At 31.9% G+C, this 22,429-nt stretch overlaps 1 protein-coding gene across 1 annotated transcript in view; it reads left to right on the plus strand.

Annotated features, from left to right (window-relative positions):
* The window catches only part of LOC129758005 (acetylcholine receptor subunit alpha-like 2), a 205,091-nt gene that overhangs the window by 148,458 nt on the left and 34,204 nt on the right, over nt 1-22,429 (plus strand). Inside the window, exon 5 of the mRNA XM_055755424.1 lies at nt 14,582-14,741. Within this exon, the coding sequence (XP_055611399.1) occupies nt 14,582-14,741 (160 nt within the window). The remainder of the gene's footprint in view (nt 1-14,581; nt 14,742-22,429) is intronic.

Consider the following 22,429-nt stretch of genomic DNA (forward strand, 5'->3'; position numbering starts at 1 on the left):
CTTGATATGTTACAATGGTTGTCAGTTAAACAGAGGATTGCTTACAACAGCTTGATTTTCATCTTCAAAATGAAGAAAGGAATGTTACCATCTTATTTATTGGACGGTCTGCAGTACGGAATGGACATACACGGATACAATACCAGGAGAGCTCAAGACTTCAGATTACCATACACTAAAAGAGAGATGACCAAACGTTCTGTGTTCTACAACGGACTGAAAATGTATAACAGCCTACCACAGAACATCAAAGAAAGTTCAAACTTGAATATTTTTAAGAGGTTGACAATAAATCACATAAAACAGACCATATAAAAAGACTAATCCTAAAAAGGATCATATAATAGTGATGAAGATCTGACGAAGCATCAGATGGAAAATTGTACGGTGATGGACATACGCGGGAGTAAGACGAATAAGTCGTACAAAATAGATAAAATAAATAAACAATACATATTATCCTAAGGATAAACCGTCCCTCCCACTCCTAAAGAAGCGTATGGGGTGGAGGAAGGACCCAAATGGGCCTGTGGGACCATCACAAAAAAAAAAAAAAAAACAAAAACAGTCGCAAATGAGTGAATTCACGTCACAAAAAAGGGAAGTTTTTAATTTTACGAGAAAACTCTGACTTTTTTTAAATAAAAAAATGAGATTTTCTTTGAAAATGATAAGACAATTCTAAAACTCTTGAATTTATAGAAATCGGTTGGAATCTAGCTGAGTTACAACAGCGCGAATGAGTGAATTCACGTAACAAAATTTGATTTTTTGTTAAATTTTATATGAAAAATGTGCTCTGAAAGCTGTTTTGACCCTCCAGAAGGTCGGATTTTTACAAATCGAGCATAATTTAGTTGATTTTTTTAATAAGTTCATTATTTTTAAATAAAAATACAAAAAGATTGAAAAAAAAATATTTTTTTTGTGAATCTTCAAATGAAGACAGTAGTAATTTTAACATATGATCCCTCAATTTGTTGCTATTCAAGTGCCAATCAAAATAAGGAAAAAGTTAGGTGCAGATACTGAAAATTTATGATTATAAAAGTCGGAACAACAAAATATCGTTTTTGAAAGTGTACATAAAATTTGAAGACTCCAAAGAATGGTTCAGTATAACCACAGTATAACTTAATATTTCGTCACGTGAATTCAGTCAACTACACTGTTCTGTTTGAACTGAGTGAATTCACGTCACAACTTCAAATAAGCATAACTTCGTTCGTTGTAGTTCAATTGAGAAGTTACGTACATCAAATTGTGGGTAATTTTCTCTACAACTCATTTGAAGACACCGATATTCTATTTCCACAGAGAGAACAGGAAATCAAAGATGTATGTACTAAAGTCCGAAATGGTTAATTCTAGCGTGAATTCACGTCACAAAAGTAATTAATCACAACAAAAACAACTTAAATTTTAAAATGACAAAATTATATTAATTATGAAGGAAATTCAATTTGGAACCGTTTGCTCCAATTTTTTTCATTTTCAAGTAAATTGGTTGACTTCTAGAATGATGACAGTGCAGAAAAGTCCGGAAAAGCGATTTCACGTCACGGTGGAATGTGTCAAATGCGTATACTAAAGAGAATACTCATTTTCTCCCATATTCCAATAGATAGGAGTCGAAAAATTACAATGAAATGTTTTATAAATCTACATTAGAGCAATTTTCCTGTTAAAATCTCTTACAGTTTTTGTGAAAATAATGTTATAATGAAAGAAGTCAAGGCCGTGCGAACGGGGGGGGTTTTAGGGGTTTAACCCCCCCCCCATGGTGATTTTTTCCAAGTAAAATTTCCACCGTATAATCGAAAAAAAAGGTGTTTAAAAATAAGTGTAAACACGCAAGTCAGAAATGTGGCTCGCCTCCGGCGGAATTCAGTCTTAAATCTCAAGACTAGACATTTAATTTTACGACACGATATCACGTTCATGAGTTGATACAAATTTTTAATTGTAAATTTTGATTAATCTTTTTCATTAAAACTATAAACTTGAATTACAAGAACCCTACCTCGTCTTTAGTGTAGAAGTGTAACTAAACAAGAACAGAGTTTGAAACGAACCATTTTAACTTCAAAATTAATTAATTGAACACTAATCTTATACATCGACAAGTTGGAAACCATGTTACAAGCGTTTTACTCTCACAGAATTAGCAAAAAAAATCTTAAATCTGATACCCTTTACCTTATTACTTAAAATTAGATTGAAATAGAATTATTTATGTCTTTAAAAATGTTATATATATCCCAGAGGTGAACCAGCCTGTGGCTGAAAACCTCTTAAATAAAGACAAAAAAAAAATGTTATGCTGATATGAAATTTAGTTTAAGAAAAAAATTTCAGTCTCAATTTAATATTGTTTTTGTTTTTCTAAATACCACATTTGAGCAGGTCTTGATCAACAGGACAGGACAGGATACACAGGACAAAAATTTAAAACGTAATTTTGACAAATTTGAGTGTCCTGAATCAAAATATGGAGTTTTTTTTATCAGCTTTTGTTATTGAAATAACTTGTCACTAAGTTCTGCGATAAAAGATATAGAAGTTTTCTATTGGTTTATTTTTCTCATTTAACGAATTTGTAAAGAAGTTTTAAGCCAAATGGAATTTGGTTCTGACAATATTGTCAAAATTTCTTATAATGATATGTTTCTCAAGTTTTTAAAACTGTTGAATATTACTTTTTTAGAACATGCATCATCTTCATCATCAAAATATTATTTGTTATTTGAATGAAATATAATAAACGAAATCAGAATGATTTCTTCTCAAATGTAGGTTTGATAGTTAAACAGTTATCAATGGTGATTTCTCTCAAAACTGAGACATTTTGAAAGTTCATATAATCAAAACTAAATGTAATAGTTCAAATTTGACAAAAGATTCGAGTTCATGACGCTAAAATCTACCAAATCAATCTTTAAAACATGTTCCCTTGAGTTATCAATTAAATTCTATAAATAAGTTTTTTTATTCGTAAGTCGTGTTTATTGAAAAAACATATCCTTCTTAAATGTTAAAAACTCCATCATTTTCAACTTCATATTTTTTTAAATTTTCAAATTATTTAACCAAATTTTATAGTACAGTTTTTTTATTTTGAAATAAATTTATCGAATTTTAAAGACAAGCTATTTAAATTTTAAGAAATAAGTTTGTCTATGTTTATCAATTTTGATTTTTTTTTTTCATTCTAAAACCATAAACTTGATTCACATTTCTAATCGCGACTAATTTTTTTTAAATTCAAAACACTACAGCGGACTTTTTCAATCAACCCTTCAGTTGAAAATGAAGAAAAGAAATGTCAACTAAGATGAATAGTAAATAAAAATTATTGTCATTTCCTAACAATTATCATGGCCTGAACTGAAATTTATTTTAGGATTCAGATTTTCCTTTTTATTCTTTGTAATGGAAATATTTATTTCAAATTTGAAAACTAAACTGCTTAAAAATTATTTTGATGTAAATTTCTAGTTCAGCCTAAGGAATATCATTTTGAAAGTTTATCATTGACTTTCCGAAAATATAATCGATTTGAAACTTTCATTGTGATTTGTTTTGGAAATTTTGATTTTTTTTATCAGTAAAATTATTAATTTTTTGAGTTTGTGTGATAATTATGAGTAAAAAATGGTTTTGAATTTATTTTCTTGTTAGTTGTGTATTTTTGGTATTATTATTATTTTTAGCTAAATTTGAATTTCGAAACCCCCCCCCATGAACGGGTCCTTCGCACGGGCCTGAAAGAAGTCAAAATAACCGATTTTCGAAACCAACAGGCTAGCTACAAATACAGTTCAATTTGCAGTATTTTCATAAAATTTAATTGCAAATGGTAGAAACTGATGTTAAGCAAACGTCAAAGCTAAAATTTTGGCGAAATTTTAGATATTTATCACTTGTTCTTTTGCAGGATGCCATATGTCCATATTTCATGGTAATATTTTGTTCATATCATATTTTTATCAGATTAGTATTAGATTCTTCTATTTCCACTGTAAGGTTGTGATTTGATAGTAGATTTAATATTTCAATGATGAAAAGTAGAATATGTTTATGGCGCATCTATTTTTTCTTGATAGAGGCATTTAGACCGGGCAGATATGGGCATTAGACCGCTGTAAAAAATGACTTTTTGCTCCCATATGTTTTTTCGATGCCTTTTGGGTCACTAAGCATCAGTGTAAAATTTGAGATGATTTGGTTGATTCCTGAGTTAGCGCAACGCGTTTCAATTTGATATGGAAATTTGTATGGAAGAAGAAATTTTTACACATTAAATCATCCAGAAAATTCAAATAAACTTGAAATGAAGTCAGTCATTGGTTTTTGGTTTTGACTATTCTTCAGCTTCATTTTTTTTGCAAACATGACAAACAGCTTAGAATTTCATGAAAAAGGTTATAACCATTTCAAAACAAAAAATCTGAATCCATTGAACAATATTCAAAAATGGCAAACTTTGCTTGCTACAGCTATTAACAGTTGCATGAAATGTTTTTGCAAAGGCTATATTAATCAATAAATTTTCTGGCAATGTAAAGTATTTTTTTGAGATTTTTTATTTCCATCCTACTGTTATACGGCTTTCAAAAAAGCTGTCAAAACCGATAAAATTTAAAAAAAAGGATTGAAAAGCAAAATTTTATATAACATTGAATATCTTTTCTGGGATAAAATTAAGGTTTGTGCTTTGTTCACATGAAATGTTTTGCAAGAATCAAGGAACATTTTTCATCCAAAGAAATATTTTTTGGAACTTTCAGAAAATCTCTGGCGATTTTTGAATGAAAAAATTTGTTTTCCCATACAAATTTCCATACAAAATTAAAACTCGTTGCGCTAATTCAGGTCTGGATGGATCGCTTCCAATATTTTAGTGCTATTTCTGGCAGCAAAAATAACCAAAATAAGTTATGAAAGTTGTAAAAATATAAGAATTTGAAATTCCCATATAAAGCTTGCAGCGGTTTAATGCGCATATTACCCAATATGCGCATTTAGGAATACTTTCCCCTTCCAATATACTTGTTTGACAAAACCTGACAATTTTGAAAATTAAATACATAAGGTACATCGGGGTATGTGGGGACGCGGGATAAGTGAAGACGCGGAGTAGGCGGAGACGATGGCTGTTTAAACAACACATTGCACTTTGTTTTTTCAAATTTTTAATGCAGAACGTTGAATTAACTTCTCTTCTATCCCATAATTGTAGAAAAAGACACGATTTGGTTTCAGATCCTACATAGGGTAAGTGGGGACGGCTTGAAACAGACTAGATGTATATACAATACTAACTGACCCGGTGTGCTTCTAAAAATAAATCATATTTGTAAAAATTATTTAAATTTTTTTTTGTATATTTTTAAATAATAATAAGATAATTTCATCTTATTCTGAGAAACTTTATCTTTAAATTTGTTTTTCAAGATCTGAAATTTTTTCTGTATTATTTTTAAGTTTTATGAGTTCTTTAATTATGGCAAAATGTATGTATTATTTGTATGAATTCTCTACCCCAGCGGTCGGGGAACCGGGGTAAATTACCCCAAAGGGGGTAAATGTGAAATTCTTGGGGGAACAGTGAATATTTTGTGAGTGAAAGGTGTAAATTTTCATTTTGCTATTTTATGAATTTATTGGTTTAATTTCTAAAGTAAAGGATTAAGCAGTATATGCAGAAGTGAATATTTCTCCCTGAGGCATTCAAATAACACGCTTTGAGAGCTCGCTTCGTGTTTACGGATACGTTTTTCGTCATGGGGTAATATCAACTTAAATAAAAATGTTTTGGGGTAATGATTCAAAAAGTTCCCCGACCCCTGCTCTACCCTCTTTCTCTTTCAAAGTAGACTTGCTTTTATCGCATCTGTTTTAAGGTCTTCAATTCTCTCTCAATGTGTTGATTAGGGTTTAGACTAGAAGTTTTAGTTAGAAAATCATATTTTTTTCTATTTTTACTGTAATTTAAGGAAAGAGGCATTTTACAAACATGATGGTATCATACAGAAACATTCTCTTATTCCACTTTTTATCATTCTTAAACCTTCGTAAAACCTTTTTTTTTCTGCATTTTTTATGTTCATCTGGGTAAAATACAAAAACCTCCCAAGTTTTTATTTAGGGCTTCATTACGTATAATTTTTAGAAGTCAAAATATTACATGAAAAGGTATCAAAACCTTGTATGAATTTTAATTTTTTTTATTTGGTAGATTCCTAAAATTCTTTTTTGCCTTATGTTCAAAGCGTATTATCCTCAAAATGAATTAAATAGATATGTTGTTTTGCCAGCAAATTCGCCAAATGGATGTAGGCGCATTAAACCTCTTTTCAGTTATTACAGCATTTCGAAGTTGAGTGGAGGTCGTTATTTTGGATTTAAAGATGGCTCGAGAGAAACTCGACTTCTTCTAGCCCTTTTACCCAATACCTACCCATATTGTGCGGCTTTCATGCTATTTTCAGTGATTATCAGTAATTAAAATTTCATCGAAACCTGTTATCTTGGATATAAAGATGATGTCAGATAGCAAATTTCGACTTCTACCTGTTAGCCCTTTCACCCAATAGGATTTTGAGGGAGTTTCATGCGATTTTTAGTCAATTACAGTATTTTAGAGTTCAGCGGAAGGCTCCATTTTGGATTTCAAAATGGCGTCAGAATTCGACTTTTTAGCGAATTCGACAAGTTTAGCTCTTTCTCCAAATACTCATATTGTTGGGGTGCGATTCTAAGCACATAGAACAGACGTTGGCTAGTGAACGGTAGACAATGTGCAACTCGAGACCCCATACACCCAACCCTAGGGTAGTGGTCATATCACCTCTTGTCTGCAACTCCGATTCTCTACCTCCCCGTGGTGCTAGCTGGGGGGCGAGCAATCTTAGCGGAGATCGGGTACCCAACCCCGGTGGATGCTTTGGTCGCATGCAGACTGAGTCAGGGGGCTTCGTACGCGTCTGTTCTCCATGTCAGGGGCGGCGTGCGGAGTGCAACAACGTCCTGGTGGTGTTCGGGACCCAAAACAGCAACATCACGACGGTCCTCCTGCGAGATAGTGGGGTTAACTGCGGGCCTTGCGAGCCTGTGACTACAAAAAAACATAAGCAACGAACAACGAACAACAAATTTTGGATGGAAATCGGCAAAGACCCACGCGACGAAAAGGGACTAGCGATTGGAAACTTGGAACATGGAACTGCCGATCTCTAAATGTTGTGGGCAGTACCCACGTGCTCTCCAACGAATTGAAGAGCCGCAAATTCGACATCGTAGCGCTGCAGGAGGTATGCTGGAAGGGCTCCACGGTACGAACGTACCCAGATGGTCGTGCCATCTACCAGAGCTGCGGCAACACACACGAGCTTGGAACAGCTTTTATAGTGATGGGAAAGATGCAAAAGCGCGTGATCGGGTGGTGGCCGATCAACTCACGAATGTGCCGGTTGAGAATCAAGGGCCGGTTCTTCAACATCAGCATTATCAACGTGCATAGCCCTCACCTCGGAAGTACCGGTGACGACAAAGACGAATTTTACGCGCAGCTGGAGCGTGAATACGACCGTTGCCCAAAACATGATATCAAGATCGTCATCGGGGATTTCAATGCTCAGGTCGGCCAGGAGGAGGAATTCAAACCGACAATTGGAAGGTTCAGTGCGCACCAGCTGACCAACGAAAACGGCCTCAGACTTATCGATTTCGCCGCCTCCAAACGAATGGCCGTACGTAGTACCTTTTTCCAGCACCGCCTCCCACACAAGTACACCTGGAGATCACCGTACCAAACTCAACCACACATCGACCACGTTTTGATCGACAGCCTTCTTCTTCTCGGACATCATCGACGTCAGATCCTGTCGGGGCGCCAACATCGAGTCGGACCATTATCTGGTGATGGTGAAGATGCGCCCAAAACTCTCCGTAGTAAACAACACGCGTAACCGGCGCCCGCCTCGGTTAAATATCGCGCGACTGAAGCAACCTGAGGTCGCGGCAGACTACGCGCAATCGGTCGAAGCAGCGCTGCCGGCAGAGGGCGAGCTTGACGAAGCCCCTCTCGAGGACTGTTGGGACACCATCAAAACAGCCATCAACAGTGCTGCTGAGAACGTCATCGGTTATGTGGAGCGAACTCGACGGAACGACTGGTTCGACGAGGAGTGTAGGAGGGTGATGGACGAAGAGAATGCCGCGCGGGCGGCAGTAGTGCAAAGAGGCACCCGTCGAAATGTGGAAAATCACCAACAGCGGAAGAGGCAGCGAGTCCGACCTGAAGGAGGAGGAACTCGAGGAGTTGGAGCAGCTGCATCGTTCCCAAGAAACACGAAAGTTCTATCAGAAACTCAACGCATCCCGCAAAGGCTTCGTGCCGCAAGCCGAAATGTGCCGGGATAAGGACGGGGGTATCCTGACGGACAATCGTGAGGTGATCAAAAGGTGGAAGCAGCACTTCGATGAACACCTGAACGGCACACATGCAGGAGATCAAGACGGTGGGGGAAGGTACATCGCCGGCGTAGCCAACGACGAAGAGGAGCCACTACCAACGAAGTGGAAGTGAAGTTAAGGAAGCCATTCGCCAGCTGAATAGAAACAAGTCGGCTGGGAAGGATGGCATCGCAGCTGAACTCTATTGTCTACAACTCTATTGTCTACACCGGTTGATAGTGCGGATCTGGGACATAGAACAGCTACCGGAGGAGTGGAAGGAGGGGGTAATATGCCCCATCTACAAAAAGGGCGACAAATTGGACTGTGAGAACTACCGAGCGATCACTGTCCTCAATGCCGCCTACAAAGTTTTGTCCCGATACCTACTCCGCCGCCTAACGCCGCAAGCAAACAGATTCGTGGGAAATCATCAGGCCGGCTTCATGGAGGGACGGTCTACGACGGACCACATATTCACATTACGGCAAACCCTCCAAAAATGCCGTGAACACCAAGTCCCTACGCACCATCTATTCATCGACTTCAAAGCCGCATACGACACGATCGACCGTAACGAGCTATGGAAAATCATGGACGAGAATGGCTTTTCCGGGAAGCTGATTAGACTGATCAAGGCGACGATGGATGGAACGCAGTGCTGTGTGCGGATTTCGGGTGAATTGTCGAGTTCATTCGAATCTCGCAGGGGGCTTCGACAAGGTGATGGTCTATTCTGCATGATGTTCAACGTGGCGCTAGAAGGTGTTATTCGACGAGCGGTGGGCGAAATGCGGGGCACGATTTTCAACAGATCCAGTCAACTTATCTGCTTTGCCGATGACATTGACATAGTCGGCAGATCATCTGCGGCGGTGGAGGAGATCTACCGCAAACTGAAACGCGAAGCAGGAAGGATTGGGTTGATGATTAATACGTCCAAGACGAAGTACATGCTGGCCTGCGGATCCGAGACCGACCGAACCCGCTTGTCCAGTAATAACAAGGTCATGATCGACGGCGACGAGCTGGAGATAGTCGAAGACTTTGTCTATCTCGGCTCACTGGTGACCGCAGACAATGACACCAGCCGTGAGATCCGGAGGCGAATTATCAGCGGAAGTCGTGCCTACTATGGACTCCACAAGCAACTGCGGTCGAGAAGACTTAGCCCTCGCACGAAGTGTAACCTGTATACGACGCTCATTAGACCGGTTGTTCTCTACGGGCACGAGACATGGATATTGCTCGAGGAGGACCTGCGTACACTCGGAGTATTCGAGCGACGAGTGTTAAGAACCATCTTTGGCGGCGTACAGGAGAACGGAGTGTGGAGGCGAAGGATGAACCACGAGCTTGCGCGACTCTACGGCGAACCCAGTATCCAGAAGGTGGTGAAGGCTGGCCGGATACGCTGGGCAGGACATGTTGCGAGAATGCCGGACGACTGTCCTGCAAAACAGGTGTTCGCTACGAATCCGGTAGGAACAAGACGAGCGGGGGCGCAACGAGCAAGGTGGTTAGACCAAGTGGAGCGTGATCTGGCGAACGTGGGATGCCCGAAAAATTGGAGAACGGTTGCCATGGACCGAGTGAATTTTAGGAATTACTATGTAAATAAATAAGAACAGACGTACAAGCTCGAACAAGAACTCTTCAAAAAAGTGTGTAAAATTTCAAATGCTGACATCCAAAAAATTCGTTGAAAATTGACTTGAAAAAGTGCCATCTATTGCGCCGTTCAAAAGTTACAAATCAAATTATCAAGTGCTCAGTTTTAGAAAAGGCGTAATCATATATGAACTCATTTATAATTAAACTAATGCCACTCTAAAATAGACGGGTTCTATTTGTTACTAGATAGAGGCAATTAGAGTAACTTTTGACTGGATAGCATTTCCTTTATTTTATACGGTTTTTGCTTATTGACTTTTTTCGGTGAGTGAAACAACTTTTTTTTAAATTTATGATAATTTTCGGGTTACTTTTCTTCACCCATCATCAGATGTCCTCCAGACTAACCCGAAACGTTACGTAAATTTAAAAATAACAAAGGTGTTTCACACACTCACTGTTTCTTTTTTTTTGCACTACTGAGGCAGTCGAAATATCTAACAGTTTTACAATAAGTTTTTGCACTATTTGAACGGTTATCGTCAGTGGACGAATCGGCTATACCTAGTCAATTAAGAACATTCTCAACCATCAGCCATACCCATCAGAACTGATTCTAGAAACATCTCAAAGCGGGTTACTTTCAAGTATCACTGTTGAATCCCTACTGTACAAAATTTAGCACTTCTAGCTTGATGAAATTATGAAACCGGGCGAAAGTGTTTCGAAACTATAACAGCAATTTTCTTGAAACATGCCAAACAGTTCATACGACCTGTTCAAAACTGACCAGAAATTTGAATTTTTTTTTTCTCAGTTTTGTTTCGATAGTTCTCTTGTTTTTTTTTTGGAGACATCTGGTGGCCCAGCCAAAAAACAAAAATTGATTTAATAGGATCGTTGAAAATTTTACACAAGTTGCGTGGGCTAGCTTGTACGTCTGTTCTCTGTGTTTTAAGTCCTTTAGAATATATTAAAACTAAGCGGAGATGGCACCAGACAACGAAATTAGACTTCATTTCATAGTATCATTCCATCGGATATTCACAACCAATTTCTTATTTATTTCATTTAAAAGTCTGTCCTCATTTACTGTACTAATGATTAACAACTCAGATATGAGGAATTCATTCTATGCGTCCAAAATGCCCTTGCGGGGTAAAACGCCAACAACTATATTTTGGTTCATTTTGAAGACTTGCGAAGTGTTTAGTGTATTTTTCTTACACAAATGTATTCCAAAAATCAAAACCTTGCAATTTCAATAAAAATAATTACCGGATCACCAGATACCACATCGAAATGAAATATCAATCCTCTTCTAAGATAAGTCCTAAAATATCATTAGAATGCATAATAATTACAACATTTGATCGGGTTTGAGCAAAATACGTGCTCTGAAAAACGAATCGGTTCGCTAAATTTGTCGTCTAAAGCAACAGAAAAGTTTGGTTGAAACCTACACAGTTCAAAATAAAGTAAAAAATTTCAAAAATTTTCATTTGTCCACTAAGAAATGTTTGCTTTCATGTACACAGAAAATTGTTGATTCGATTTCTAGCAAAAGAATTGCTGAAAATGATCAGCAATCCAAATTTTTGCTGGAAACCAGCTAACATTATTTATTTTGCTGGTTTTTCAGCAAACCATTCGAATTGCTGGAAAATCAGCACTCGATCTGTCAAATTGGAGACTTGTTCTTTTCATACGATCATGAACATGTAGTTTCGGTCAGTTCGGTGTTTTTTCTTGAAAAAATCGACATGTCTGTACTCGACTCGACTAATCTGTAAGTAGATCCTATTGCTTGAAATTTACAATACAACTGACAAAAATTTTCATATTTTCCAGAATAATCAATTCGTGATAATATTTCAAGAATGACCAAACGCAGCTGCTAGTGCGCCACGGCAGATTCATCAGCGATAGAATTTCTAGCTGCTGAAAAACATGAAAATTGTCAATATTTCATTTTATTCACTCCAAAACTATAGTTTGGAATGAATAAAATGAATATCTAAATGAAACAAAACAATGCAGATATTCCTTATTTTGGGATAATAATATTAAAGCGATAAAAACCAATAAATTTGAACCAAGTATTAGAAGGTTTCCGAAAAAAGCTTATTTTTCAGATTGCTGGTTTTCCAGAAATTAATTTAGCTGATCGTTTTCAGCAATTCATTTTGCTGGAAAATCAGCCTAACTAAAACCAGCAAAATTTTGCTGGTTTCCAGAAATTAAAAATTTTTCTGTGTTGATAAACTTGGAAAAAAAGTTTAATTAATTTTTTTTCGCTGTGAACATTGTGTTATTTTTGAGTCGTTTTGATCCAATCTTTTGGATCATCATTTGCCTATACTGGGGCGTTCAATATCCAATTATTTCAACGGTAGCTTTGAAAAGTTTTTGTAAAAAATCGAATATTTACATAATTTTTACATTAAAAAGAAATTGAATTGACAGAATATGAGTAGAAGAAAGAAATTTGAAGAACATGTCGTAATGTATTCGACTGCTCAGCTTATGTATTCCGCATACTCGGTCATTATCCTTAGCAGGTGCATATTCCCCCTAGAGTGTCCGTCCCGGGATTTCCCGTTCCCGGGCGGGAATTCCCGGGAAATTGAAAAATTCGGGAATTCCCGATTCCCGGGAATCATAGTTTCATTCCCAGGAATTCCCGACATGTATGAAATTATTTCTCTGGAAAAGCCTGACAGCCTCTGAAACCTTTTTTTTTTTGTCTTTTTTGAAAATGTAGACATTTGGCAGCCATTTGGTGCGTTATTTTTTATTAAAATAGATGAGTTTAAAAAGATTATATGTATTTCCACATCGTTTTCATTTAACGAAACCCCACAACACTTTGAAAAATATATGAAAAATAGCGCAGGAGGTAGGCAGATTGTGTTTTATCGAAATTAGCATTTATGCACTTGTTTTACTCTGGCTTCGAAAGCCGAATGAATTTGAAAACTCAAAAATAAAAAAAATTCAAAGTATTTTTTTCATATGCAGAGCAAATATGTAAAATATTCAGAAAACGAAAAAATGTTGGAATAATCGAACAAATAAAAAGATTTTTTTTAATTAACCCCTAATTGCATGAATGAATTCTTCATTTGACATATTCAGGTTTTTTATAGTTCGTTTGACTGTTTTTAATTTATCATTGTTGAAAACAGTTTGATTTATTTAATAAAAAATAAGTTAAAACATTATGAATTATGGGCTTGTATGCACAAAAGATTCGATAAGTTATGTATATTTGAATCGAAGTGCATATATTTTACATGTTTTTGAATATTTCCCGGGATCCCGGGAATTCCCGGGAAACAGGCCACCAAATTTCCCGATTCCCGGGAACAGGAAAATGACCGGGAAATAGACACTCTAATTCCCCCGAAATACCCTACTCTCAGCTAAAATCAGGGCAAAATCTGTTTTTGAGAGCAATGTCTGGACAGTTGGTCAAAAGTCTGTGTTTCACAAACAAATTTGGGCACCTGGCAACCCATTCAAACAACCAATGTACCACACAACAAAAAGTCTTATAAAATATTTTTCATGATTTATATATGAATTTTACCTTCCTCTTGAACAAAAATTATTACATTTGCATGGGAACAAATCTATAAAAAAAATAAGAAATATTTTTTTGAGAAAAAATTGAATCATGAAGAGTAGGATTCACATTTTCAATAAGATGCCGGTGCTTTCCGCAAATAGACAATCATCGTCTCTTAAAAGTTGTTTCCGATCTTTGGGGCATGAAGGATTGGCTGCCATTTCTCCGAATGGGGTCAATTCGCACAGAACATGCCCTAAAATTGGTATTGCCAACAGCCTGGTGCGACATTACGATAAAATAATTAAACGATGCTAAAAATAAAACTCAAGTGAATATTTAGTTTTTAAAGGAATTGATTCGAATGTTTTTTCTAGAATGCAAAATGAAAACAAAAGAAATGCATTGAAATTGAAACCACATGTGTATTTCAAGTGAGCAGTCAAGTTTCCTCGGTTCAAATCAATCTATTCCCTTGGAAATAACCAAAAAAAAAGACGCCGAAGCTCTCGGAGGAAGTACCAATTCAATCCGTTTCTGCTACACAGTTGCACATAAATGCATTTTTCGATATTCCAGTTCGTTTAGCTTCCGAATCCGGGAATGAATCCGAGCCGAACTATCTCAATTTGCTGACGATCGCATGTCAGCATGTGTCAATTGCGGTTTCATATGAAACATTCCATCCCACTACTGACACGAATGAATGAAAGATTCATATGGGAAAAGCGTCCGGAAAATATGTGCTTGTGCTGGAATGTTTGTAAGCTTTACAGTTTCCCGCCCGTGTCGTTCGGTCGGCGTCTTACCTCATATCTTCTACTATTCATATGTTAGGATGTTCTCAGAAGAAGAAAATTGTAAGCCAATGTGCAGCTGACTGAATGGGAATATCTTTTTTTTTTCTTTCTCTACTCCTTTCCCTATCTCCTCCAGATCGATCTGAAGCATAAAAATCAACTCAACAATTCCGACAACATGGTGAAGATTGGCATCGACCTGCGAGAGTACTACCCTAGCGTGGAGTGGGACATTCTGGGCGTGCCGGCGGAACGTCACGAGAAATACTATCCCTGCTGTGCCGAACCGTATCCGGGTGAGTATCGGAAATTGATTTTTGCTCCTGAATCTCCGGAGTTATGGTCGAGGCCGGAGGCGAAGATTTTTCAGATACAGTTCGAGGGGATTACATTCTACAGCTCGATGGTGAATAGATATTTTGGATTCCAAACCGAATTGTTGATGTAAACTTGATTGAGGCGGTGACAAAGTTGCTCTTCCTTATGTCAACTCGAGCGTGAGGGAGTCAACTAATAAAGGTTTGAATTTTAACAGTAAAATCCGACCATTTTCACTAAAATCCAAAACTACAAAATTTAGTTATTTTAATCTAAATTATAATCAATGATCCCTAGTGGAGCAAGGCTCAAGCATTTTTTTCACCGTTCTTTTATAAATCAAAAAAATATTACTAGAATTATTGGGTTTCGAATTTGTAATGTATTCGCTCTTTTAAGGGCTTATGTATGAATAAGTTAATAAATTGTTTCAAACTAAGTGTAAAATCAAATGTAAAAATTTAAAACAATATAATTTACAAAACGTCAGATCTATTGTTTGGAAACTCTTCAAAGAGGGATTTAGCCAGCTCTGCAAGTTGTTTATGTAGATCATCATGGCTAGAACATGGTATATTAAAATTGGCAAAAAGTGACGAATGTTGGATTGAAAAAAACATTAAAATTGGTTTTGGTGATGGTAAGTCGTTGTACTTTACTGATTTCTTTGAGATCTTTGGGATTGAAATGCATTTGCATTAATTTTTTTTACGCCAACTCGACACAGTATCTGGCATGACCCTCTCATAATTGAATGAAACTGTGTGTGTGTGTAACGTCCTCGCGTAGTTCAGTACTTAGCAGACTTAGTTTTCCATAAAAACATCTAGACTAAATATTGACAAAAAATATTTAAAAATCCTACACTGAGAAAAATGCATTTTAAAATCTTAAACTCAATTTCCCAAAGCAAACGCCATCTAAGAATTTGATGAATTATATAATAATCTGCTTCTAATTCAGTTTATACACAGTTTATATACATATATACAGTTTATACACATTATACACCCAAACAGTTTTTTTTTTCGTTTAACCCGGGTGGTTAAAAGGTCTCAAATAAATTATAATAATAATAATAATAATAAAAAAAAAACATAAAAAAGTTTTAGTTAGAAAAACTTTTTTTCCTTAAGAGTTTTTACTTTGTGATTTTCAAAAGAGTTGTAGACCACATTATTCCCAACCAAAAAATTTCATCGAATTCTGGGATGGACATTTTTTTAAATCGACTTTAAGTTTTTAGTTTGCATTTTTTTTCAGTGTAGGATGTCAACTCACTTTTACCATCAATTATTTCTTCAAAATCAGTACAACCAATTCAACGAAATCGTTTTTTAATTTAAGTTTGGAAATCTACACTTAAAAAATGAATTACATGATTTTCAAAAAAAAACTGTTAGAAAATCTTTTTTCCCCTAAATATGCACAAGTTGCAATTAATGAACGACTTGTAGGCTGTTAATCGGCTTAGAAAAAATAATGATATTCTGAGGCGGAATTTTTTTTCAAATTTTGTATAAGCTTTTGAAATGCATTTTTCTCAGTGTAGGATTTCTTTAAAAACGTACAATATTTTTTTCTAGAAATTAAACCATTTTTCCAGAACCCTCTCATGAACTACATTTGTGTAGGAATTGTAATTTTAAAGGTAAAAATATTTATTAAATTTTTGTCTGAAAAGTTTGATTCTTTTCAGTAGAGTAGAGCGCGAAAGCCAATTGTCCCTCTCATTCGAATCCATCAGGCATGGTTCTGTTGAAGCGTATGCGCTTCGGTTCGAATTTCCTGACTGTTCCGAGGATTGTGAAAGTCTGAAACATAAAAGTTTGAGTACAAGTCAAGAGGCACTTGAACATTGCATACAAATAATGAGCACAAGGCCAACATTGCATAAAAACTTGAATGCATAACTTTAATTTTTGAATTTTTGGTGGTCAATGTCCTATCTGAATCTGAAGTTGTAATCTTGTAATAATGCTGTTAAAGAGTGATATAATTTGGTTATTCTTTCATAGTCTGTTTGAAATAATAAGAATTCTTTGCCTTTATTCCAAAATGTTCTTGATTGAAATTCAATTCTGAATATTTAAATTTAAATCAGATTAAACAGATTTCGGAATTCCTGGTTTCATATTAACAAAATGAAAATTGCATTTCTGTTTTCCCTTTATGAGATTCTGTTATCATTAGAAATCGATAGTAAAAATCAGTTTTGAAATCCTAGGTCGAATTTTGTTTTGTACTTCAGAAAGTGCATTGACACTCTAGAGTTTAAAAAACTAATAGTAACGAAATCGAATTCCGAAATAAAATATTGAATCTGGATTAACAAGAATCAGCTTTGGATCGCAAATATAAATATTTTACTTTCACTTTTGAAAATTTTATTTATTTTCATCAATGGTTGATATCCTTGAAATTTCCTCAGGATTATCGTAGGTCTAGCTTATCATTTTTGAAATTATTGTAATTTTTGTAATTTTTGCATATTTTTTTCAGATTTTGTTATTTTTGATTATTTGTGAATTTTTGTATTTTTTGTCATTTTTGTAATTTTTGTAAATTTTGTAATTTTTGTAATTTTTGTATTTTTTGTAATTTTTGCAATTTTTGCCATTTTTGTAATTTTTGAAATTTTTGGTATTTAGTCATTTTTGGAATTTTTGTTTTTTTTATCATTTTTTGTTATTGTATCATTTTAGTCATTTTGTAATTTTTGTTATTTTTGTTATTTTTGTAATAAATGTATTTTTTGAAATTTTTGTAAGTTTTGCAATTTTTGTATTTTCGTAATTTTTGTAATTTTTGTAATTTTTGTATTTTTTGTTTTTTTTTTTTTTTGTTATTTTAGTAATTTTTGTTATTTTTGTAATTTTTGTAATTTTTGTAATTTTTGTAATTTTTGTAATTTTTGTAATTTTTGTAAGTTTTGTAATTTTTGTAATTTTTGTAATTTTCCTAATTTTTGTAATTTTTTGTAATTTTTGTAATTTTTGTAATTTTTGTTATTTTTGTTATTTTTGTAATTTTTGTAATTTTTGTAATTTTGAATTTTTGTAATTTTTGTAATTTTTGTAATTTTTGTAATTTTTGTAATTTTTGTCATTTTTGTCATTTTTGTCATTTTTGTAATTATTATAATTTTTATTAATTTTGTAATTTTTATATTTTTTTGTTATTTTTGGAATTTTTGTATTTTTTTGTCATTTTTGTTATTTTTGAAATTTTTGTGATTTTTGTTGTTTCAATTTTTGTATTTTTTGTAAGTTTTTAATTTTGTTAATTTTTGTAATTTTTGTAATTTTTGTAATTTTTGTCATTTTTGCCATTTTTGTTATTTTTATAATTTTTGTAAATTTTGTAAATTTTAAATTTTTTTGTTATTTTTGAAATTTTTGTATTTTTTTGTCATTTTTGTAATTTTTGAAATTTTTGTGATTTTTGTTGTTTCAATTTTTGTATTTTTTGTAAGATTTTGATTTTGTTAATTTTTGTAATTTTTGTCATTTTTGTTATTTTTGTCATTTTTGTAGTTTTTGTAACTTTTGTAATTTTTGTAATTTTTGTTATTTTTGTAATTTTTGTTATTTTTGTAATTTTTGTATTTTTTGTATTTTTTGTAATTTTTGTAATTTTTGTAATTTTTGTAATTTTTGTAATTTTTGTAATTTTTGTCATTTTTGTAATTTTTGTAATTTTTGTAATTTTTGTAATTTTTGTAATTTTTGTAATTTTTGTAATTTTTGTAATTTTTGTAATTTTTGTAATTTTTGTAATTTTTGTAATTTTTGTAATTTTTGTAATTTTTGTAATTTTTGTAATTTTTGTAATTTTTGTAATTTTTGTAATTTTTGTAATTTAAGCGATTTCGTAATTTTTGAAATTTTTTAAGTTTTTGTAATTTTTGTAATTTTTGTAATTTTTGTTATTTTTGTAATTTTTGTAATTTTTGTAATTTTTGTAATTTTTGTAATTTTTGTAATTTTTGTAATTTTTGTATTTATTGTAATTTTTGTAATTTTTGTAACTTTTGTAATTTTTGTAAGTTTATGTAACTTTAATAAATTTTGTAATTCTTGTCTTTTTTTTCATTTTTGAAATTTTTGTATTTTTTGTGATATTTTCCGTTTTTGAAATTTTTGTAATTTTTGAAACTTTTGTAATTTTTGAAATTTTTGTTATTTTATTAATTTTTGACTTTTTGTCATTTTTGTTATTTTTGTAATTTTTGTAATTTTTGTAATTTTTGTCATTTTTGTAATTTTTATATTTTTTGAAATTTTTGTATTTTTTGTAAGTTTTTAATTTTGTTAATTTTTGTAATTTTTGTAATTTTTGTAATTTTTGTCATTTTTGCCATTTTTGTTATTTTTATAATTTTTGTAAATTTTGTAAATTTTATATTTTTTTGTTATTTTTGAAATTTTTGTATTTTTTTTGTCATTTTTGTAATTTTTGAAATTTTTGTGATTTTTGTTGTTTCAATTTTTGTATTTTTTGTAAGATTTTGATTTTGTTAATTTTTGTAATTTTTGTCATTTTTGTTATTTTTGTCATTTTTGTAGTTTTTGTAACTTTTGTAATTTTTGTAATTTTTGTTATTTTTGTAATTTTTGTTATTTTTGTAATTTTTGTATTTTTTGTATTTTTTGTAATTTTTGTAATTTTTGTAATTTTTGTAATTTTTGTAATTTTTGTAATTTTTGTAATTTTTGTAATTTTTGTAATTTTTGTAATTTTAGTAATTTTTGTAATTTTTGTAATTTTTGTAATTTTTGTAATTTAAGCGATTTCGTAATTTTTGAAATTTTTTAAGTTTTTGTAATTTTTGTAATTTTTGTAATTTTTGTTATTTTTGTAATTTTTGTAATTTTTGTAATTTTTGTTATTTTTGTAACTTTTGTAATTTTTGTAAGTTTATGTAACTTTAATAAATTTTGTAATTCTTGTCTTTTTTTTCATTTTTGAAATTTTTGTATTTTTTGTGATATTTTCCGTTTTTGAAATTTTTGTAATTTTTGAAACTTTTGTTATTTTTGAAATTTTTGTTATTTTATTAATTTTTGACTTTTTGTCATTTTTGTTATTTTTGTAATTTTTGTCATTTTTGTAATTTTTATATTTTTTGAAATTTTTGTCATTTTTGTAACTTTTGAAATTTTTGTAATTTTCGTAACTTTAGTACATTTTGTTATTTTTGTCTTTTTTCCATGTTTGAAATTTTTGAAATTTTTGTAATTCTTGAAATTTTTGTCCGTTTTTTAAATTTTTGTTAGTTTTGTATTTTTTGTCATTTTTGTCATTTTTGTCTTTTTTCCATTTTTGAAATTTTTGAATTTTTTGTTATTTTTGTAATTATGTTCTGCTTTTGTCTTTTTTGTAACTTTTTCCGTTTTTGAGATTTTTGTTTTTTTCTGTAATTTTTGTCATTTTTGTCATTTTTGTCATTTTTGTCATTTTTTTCATTTTTGTCATTTTTGTCATTCTTGTCATTCTTGTCATTCTTGCCATTTTTGTCATTTTTGTCATTTTTGTCATTTTTGTCATTTTTGTCGTTTTTGTCATTTTTGTCATTTTTGTCATTTTTGTCATTTTTGTCATTTTTGTCATTTTTGTCATTTTTGTCATTTTTGTCATTTTTGTCATTTTTGTCATTTTTGTCATTTTTGTCATTTTTGTCATTTTTGTCATTTTTGTCATTTTTGTCATTTTTGTCATTTTTGTCATTTTTGTCATTTTTGTCATTTTTGTCATTTTTGTCATTTTTGTCATTTTTGTCATTTTTGTCATTTTTGTCATTTTTGTCATTTTTGTCATTTTTGTCATTTTTGTCATTTTTGTCATTTTTGTCATTTTTGTCATTTTTGTCATTTTTGTCATTTTTGTCATTTTTGTCATTTTTGTCATTTTTGTCATTTTTGTCATTTTTGTCATTTTTGTCATTTTTGTCATTTTTGTCATTTTTGTCATTTTTGTCATTTTTGTCATTTTTGTCATTTTTGTCATTTTTGTCATTTTTGTCATTTTTGTCATTTTTGTCATTTTTGTCATTTTTGTCATTTTTGTCATTTTTGTCATTTTTGTCATTTTTGTCATTTTTGTCATTTTTGTCATTTTTGTCATTTTTGTCATTTTTGTCATTTTTGTCATTTTTGTCATTTTTGTCATTTTTGTCATTTTTGTCATTTTTGTCATTTTTGTCATTTTTGTCATTTTTGTCATTTTTGTCATTTTTGTCATTTTTGTCATTTTTGTCATTTTTTTCATTTTTGTCATTTTTGTCATTCTTGTCATTCTTGTCATTCTTGCCATTTTTGTCATTTTTGTCATTTTTGTCATTTTTGTCATTTTTGTCGTTTTTGTCATTTTTGTCATTTTTGTCATTTTTGTCATTTTTGTCATTTTTGTCATTTTTGTCATTTTTGTCATTTTTTTTTCATTTTTGTCATTTTTGTCATTTTTGTCATTTTTGCCATTTTGGTCATTTTGGTCATTTTTGTCATTTTTGTCATTTTTGTCATTTTTGTCATTTTTGTCATTTTTGTCATTTTTGTCATTTTTGTCATTTTTGTCATTTTTGTCATTTTTGTCATTTTTGTCATTTTTGTCATTTTTGTCATTTTTGTCATTTTTGTCATTTTTGTCATTTTTGTCATTTTTGTCATTTTTGTCATTTTTGTCATTTTTGTCATTTTTGTCATTTTTGTCATTTTTGTCATTTTTGTCATTTTTGTCATTTTTGTCATTTTTGTCATTTTTGTCATTTTTGTCATTTTTGTCATTTTTGTCATTTTTGTCATTTTTGTCATTTTTGTCATTTTTGTCATTTTTGTCATTTTTGTCATTTTTGTCATTTTTGTCATTTTTGTCATTTTTGTCATTTTTGTCATTTTTGTCATTTTTGTCATTTTTGTCATTTTTGTCATTTTTGTCATTTTTGTCATTTTTGTCATTTTTGTCATTTTTGTCATTTTTGTCATTTTTGTCATTTTTGTCATTTTTGTCATTTTTGTCATTTTTGTCATTTTTGTCATTTTTGTCATTTTTGTCATTTTTGTCATTTTTGTCATTTATGTCATTTTTGTCATTTTTATCATTTTTGTCATTTTTGTCATTTTTGTTTGTGTGTGTTTGAATTTTTGTGGAGCAAGCTTTAGAAATCTTATCATACACAATTAAATGGTTCGAATTTCGACCATTTAATCGGCTACCTTGCACAGTTTTTACATTTCTTATATGTCTGACAAGCATGTGCTTCATGAAATCAACCGAAAAACAAATCTCATTCGATGGAGAGAAAAACATGCTCCATGGAGCATGTATTATTTTCATCTTACACAAGAAAAACTCTGACCTGTATCCTCTGAATAGAACTGAAGGGAATTTGCTTGTTTGTTTGAAAGACACGAAACTCATGGAGTAAGGAGCATTTTTACTGATAAAATAATAGCAATCTGTGTTGATCAAATTTGAAATTATTTTTAATTTTTTCGGCGAGTGAAGGATCAAAGATGATTGAGTGCTCGGATTAATAAAAAAACAGGAGGGATATGTTATTGACATACATACCCTATTTGAAATTCAGTCTATTGATTTATAGTTTAGACAATATGTTCAATTTATCGCGAAAATTCAATACTTTATACTCAAAAGAGGAACTTTT

This window comes from Uranotaenia lowii, chromosome 3, assembly GCF_029784155.1.
Source record: "Uranotaenia lowii strain MFRU-FL chromosome 3, ASM2978415v1, whole genome shotgun sequence".
Classification (NCBI taxonomy): Eukaryota; Metazoa; Arthropoda; class Insecta; order Diptera; family Culicidae; genus Uranotaenia; species Uranotaenia lowii.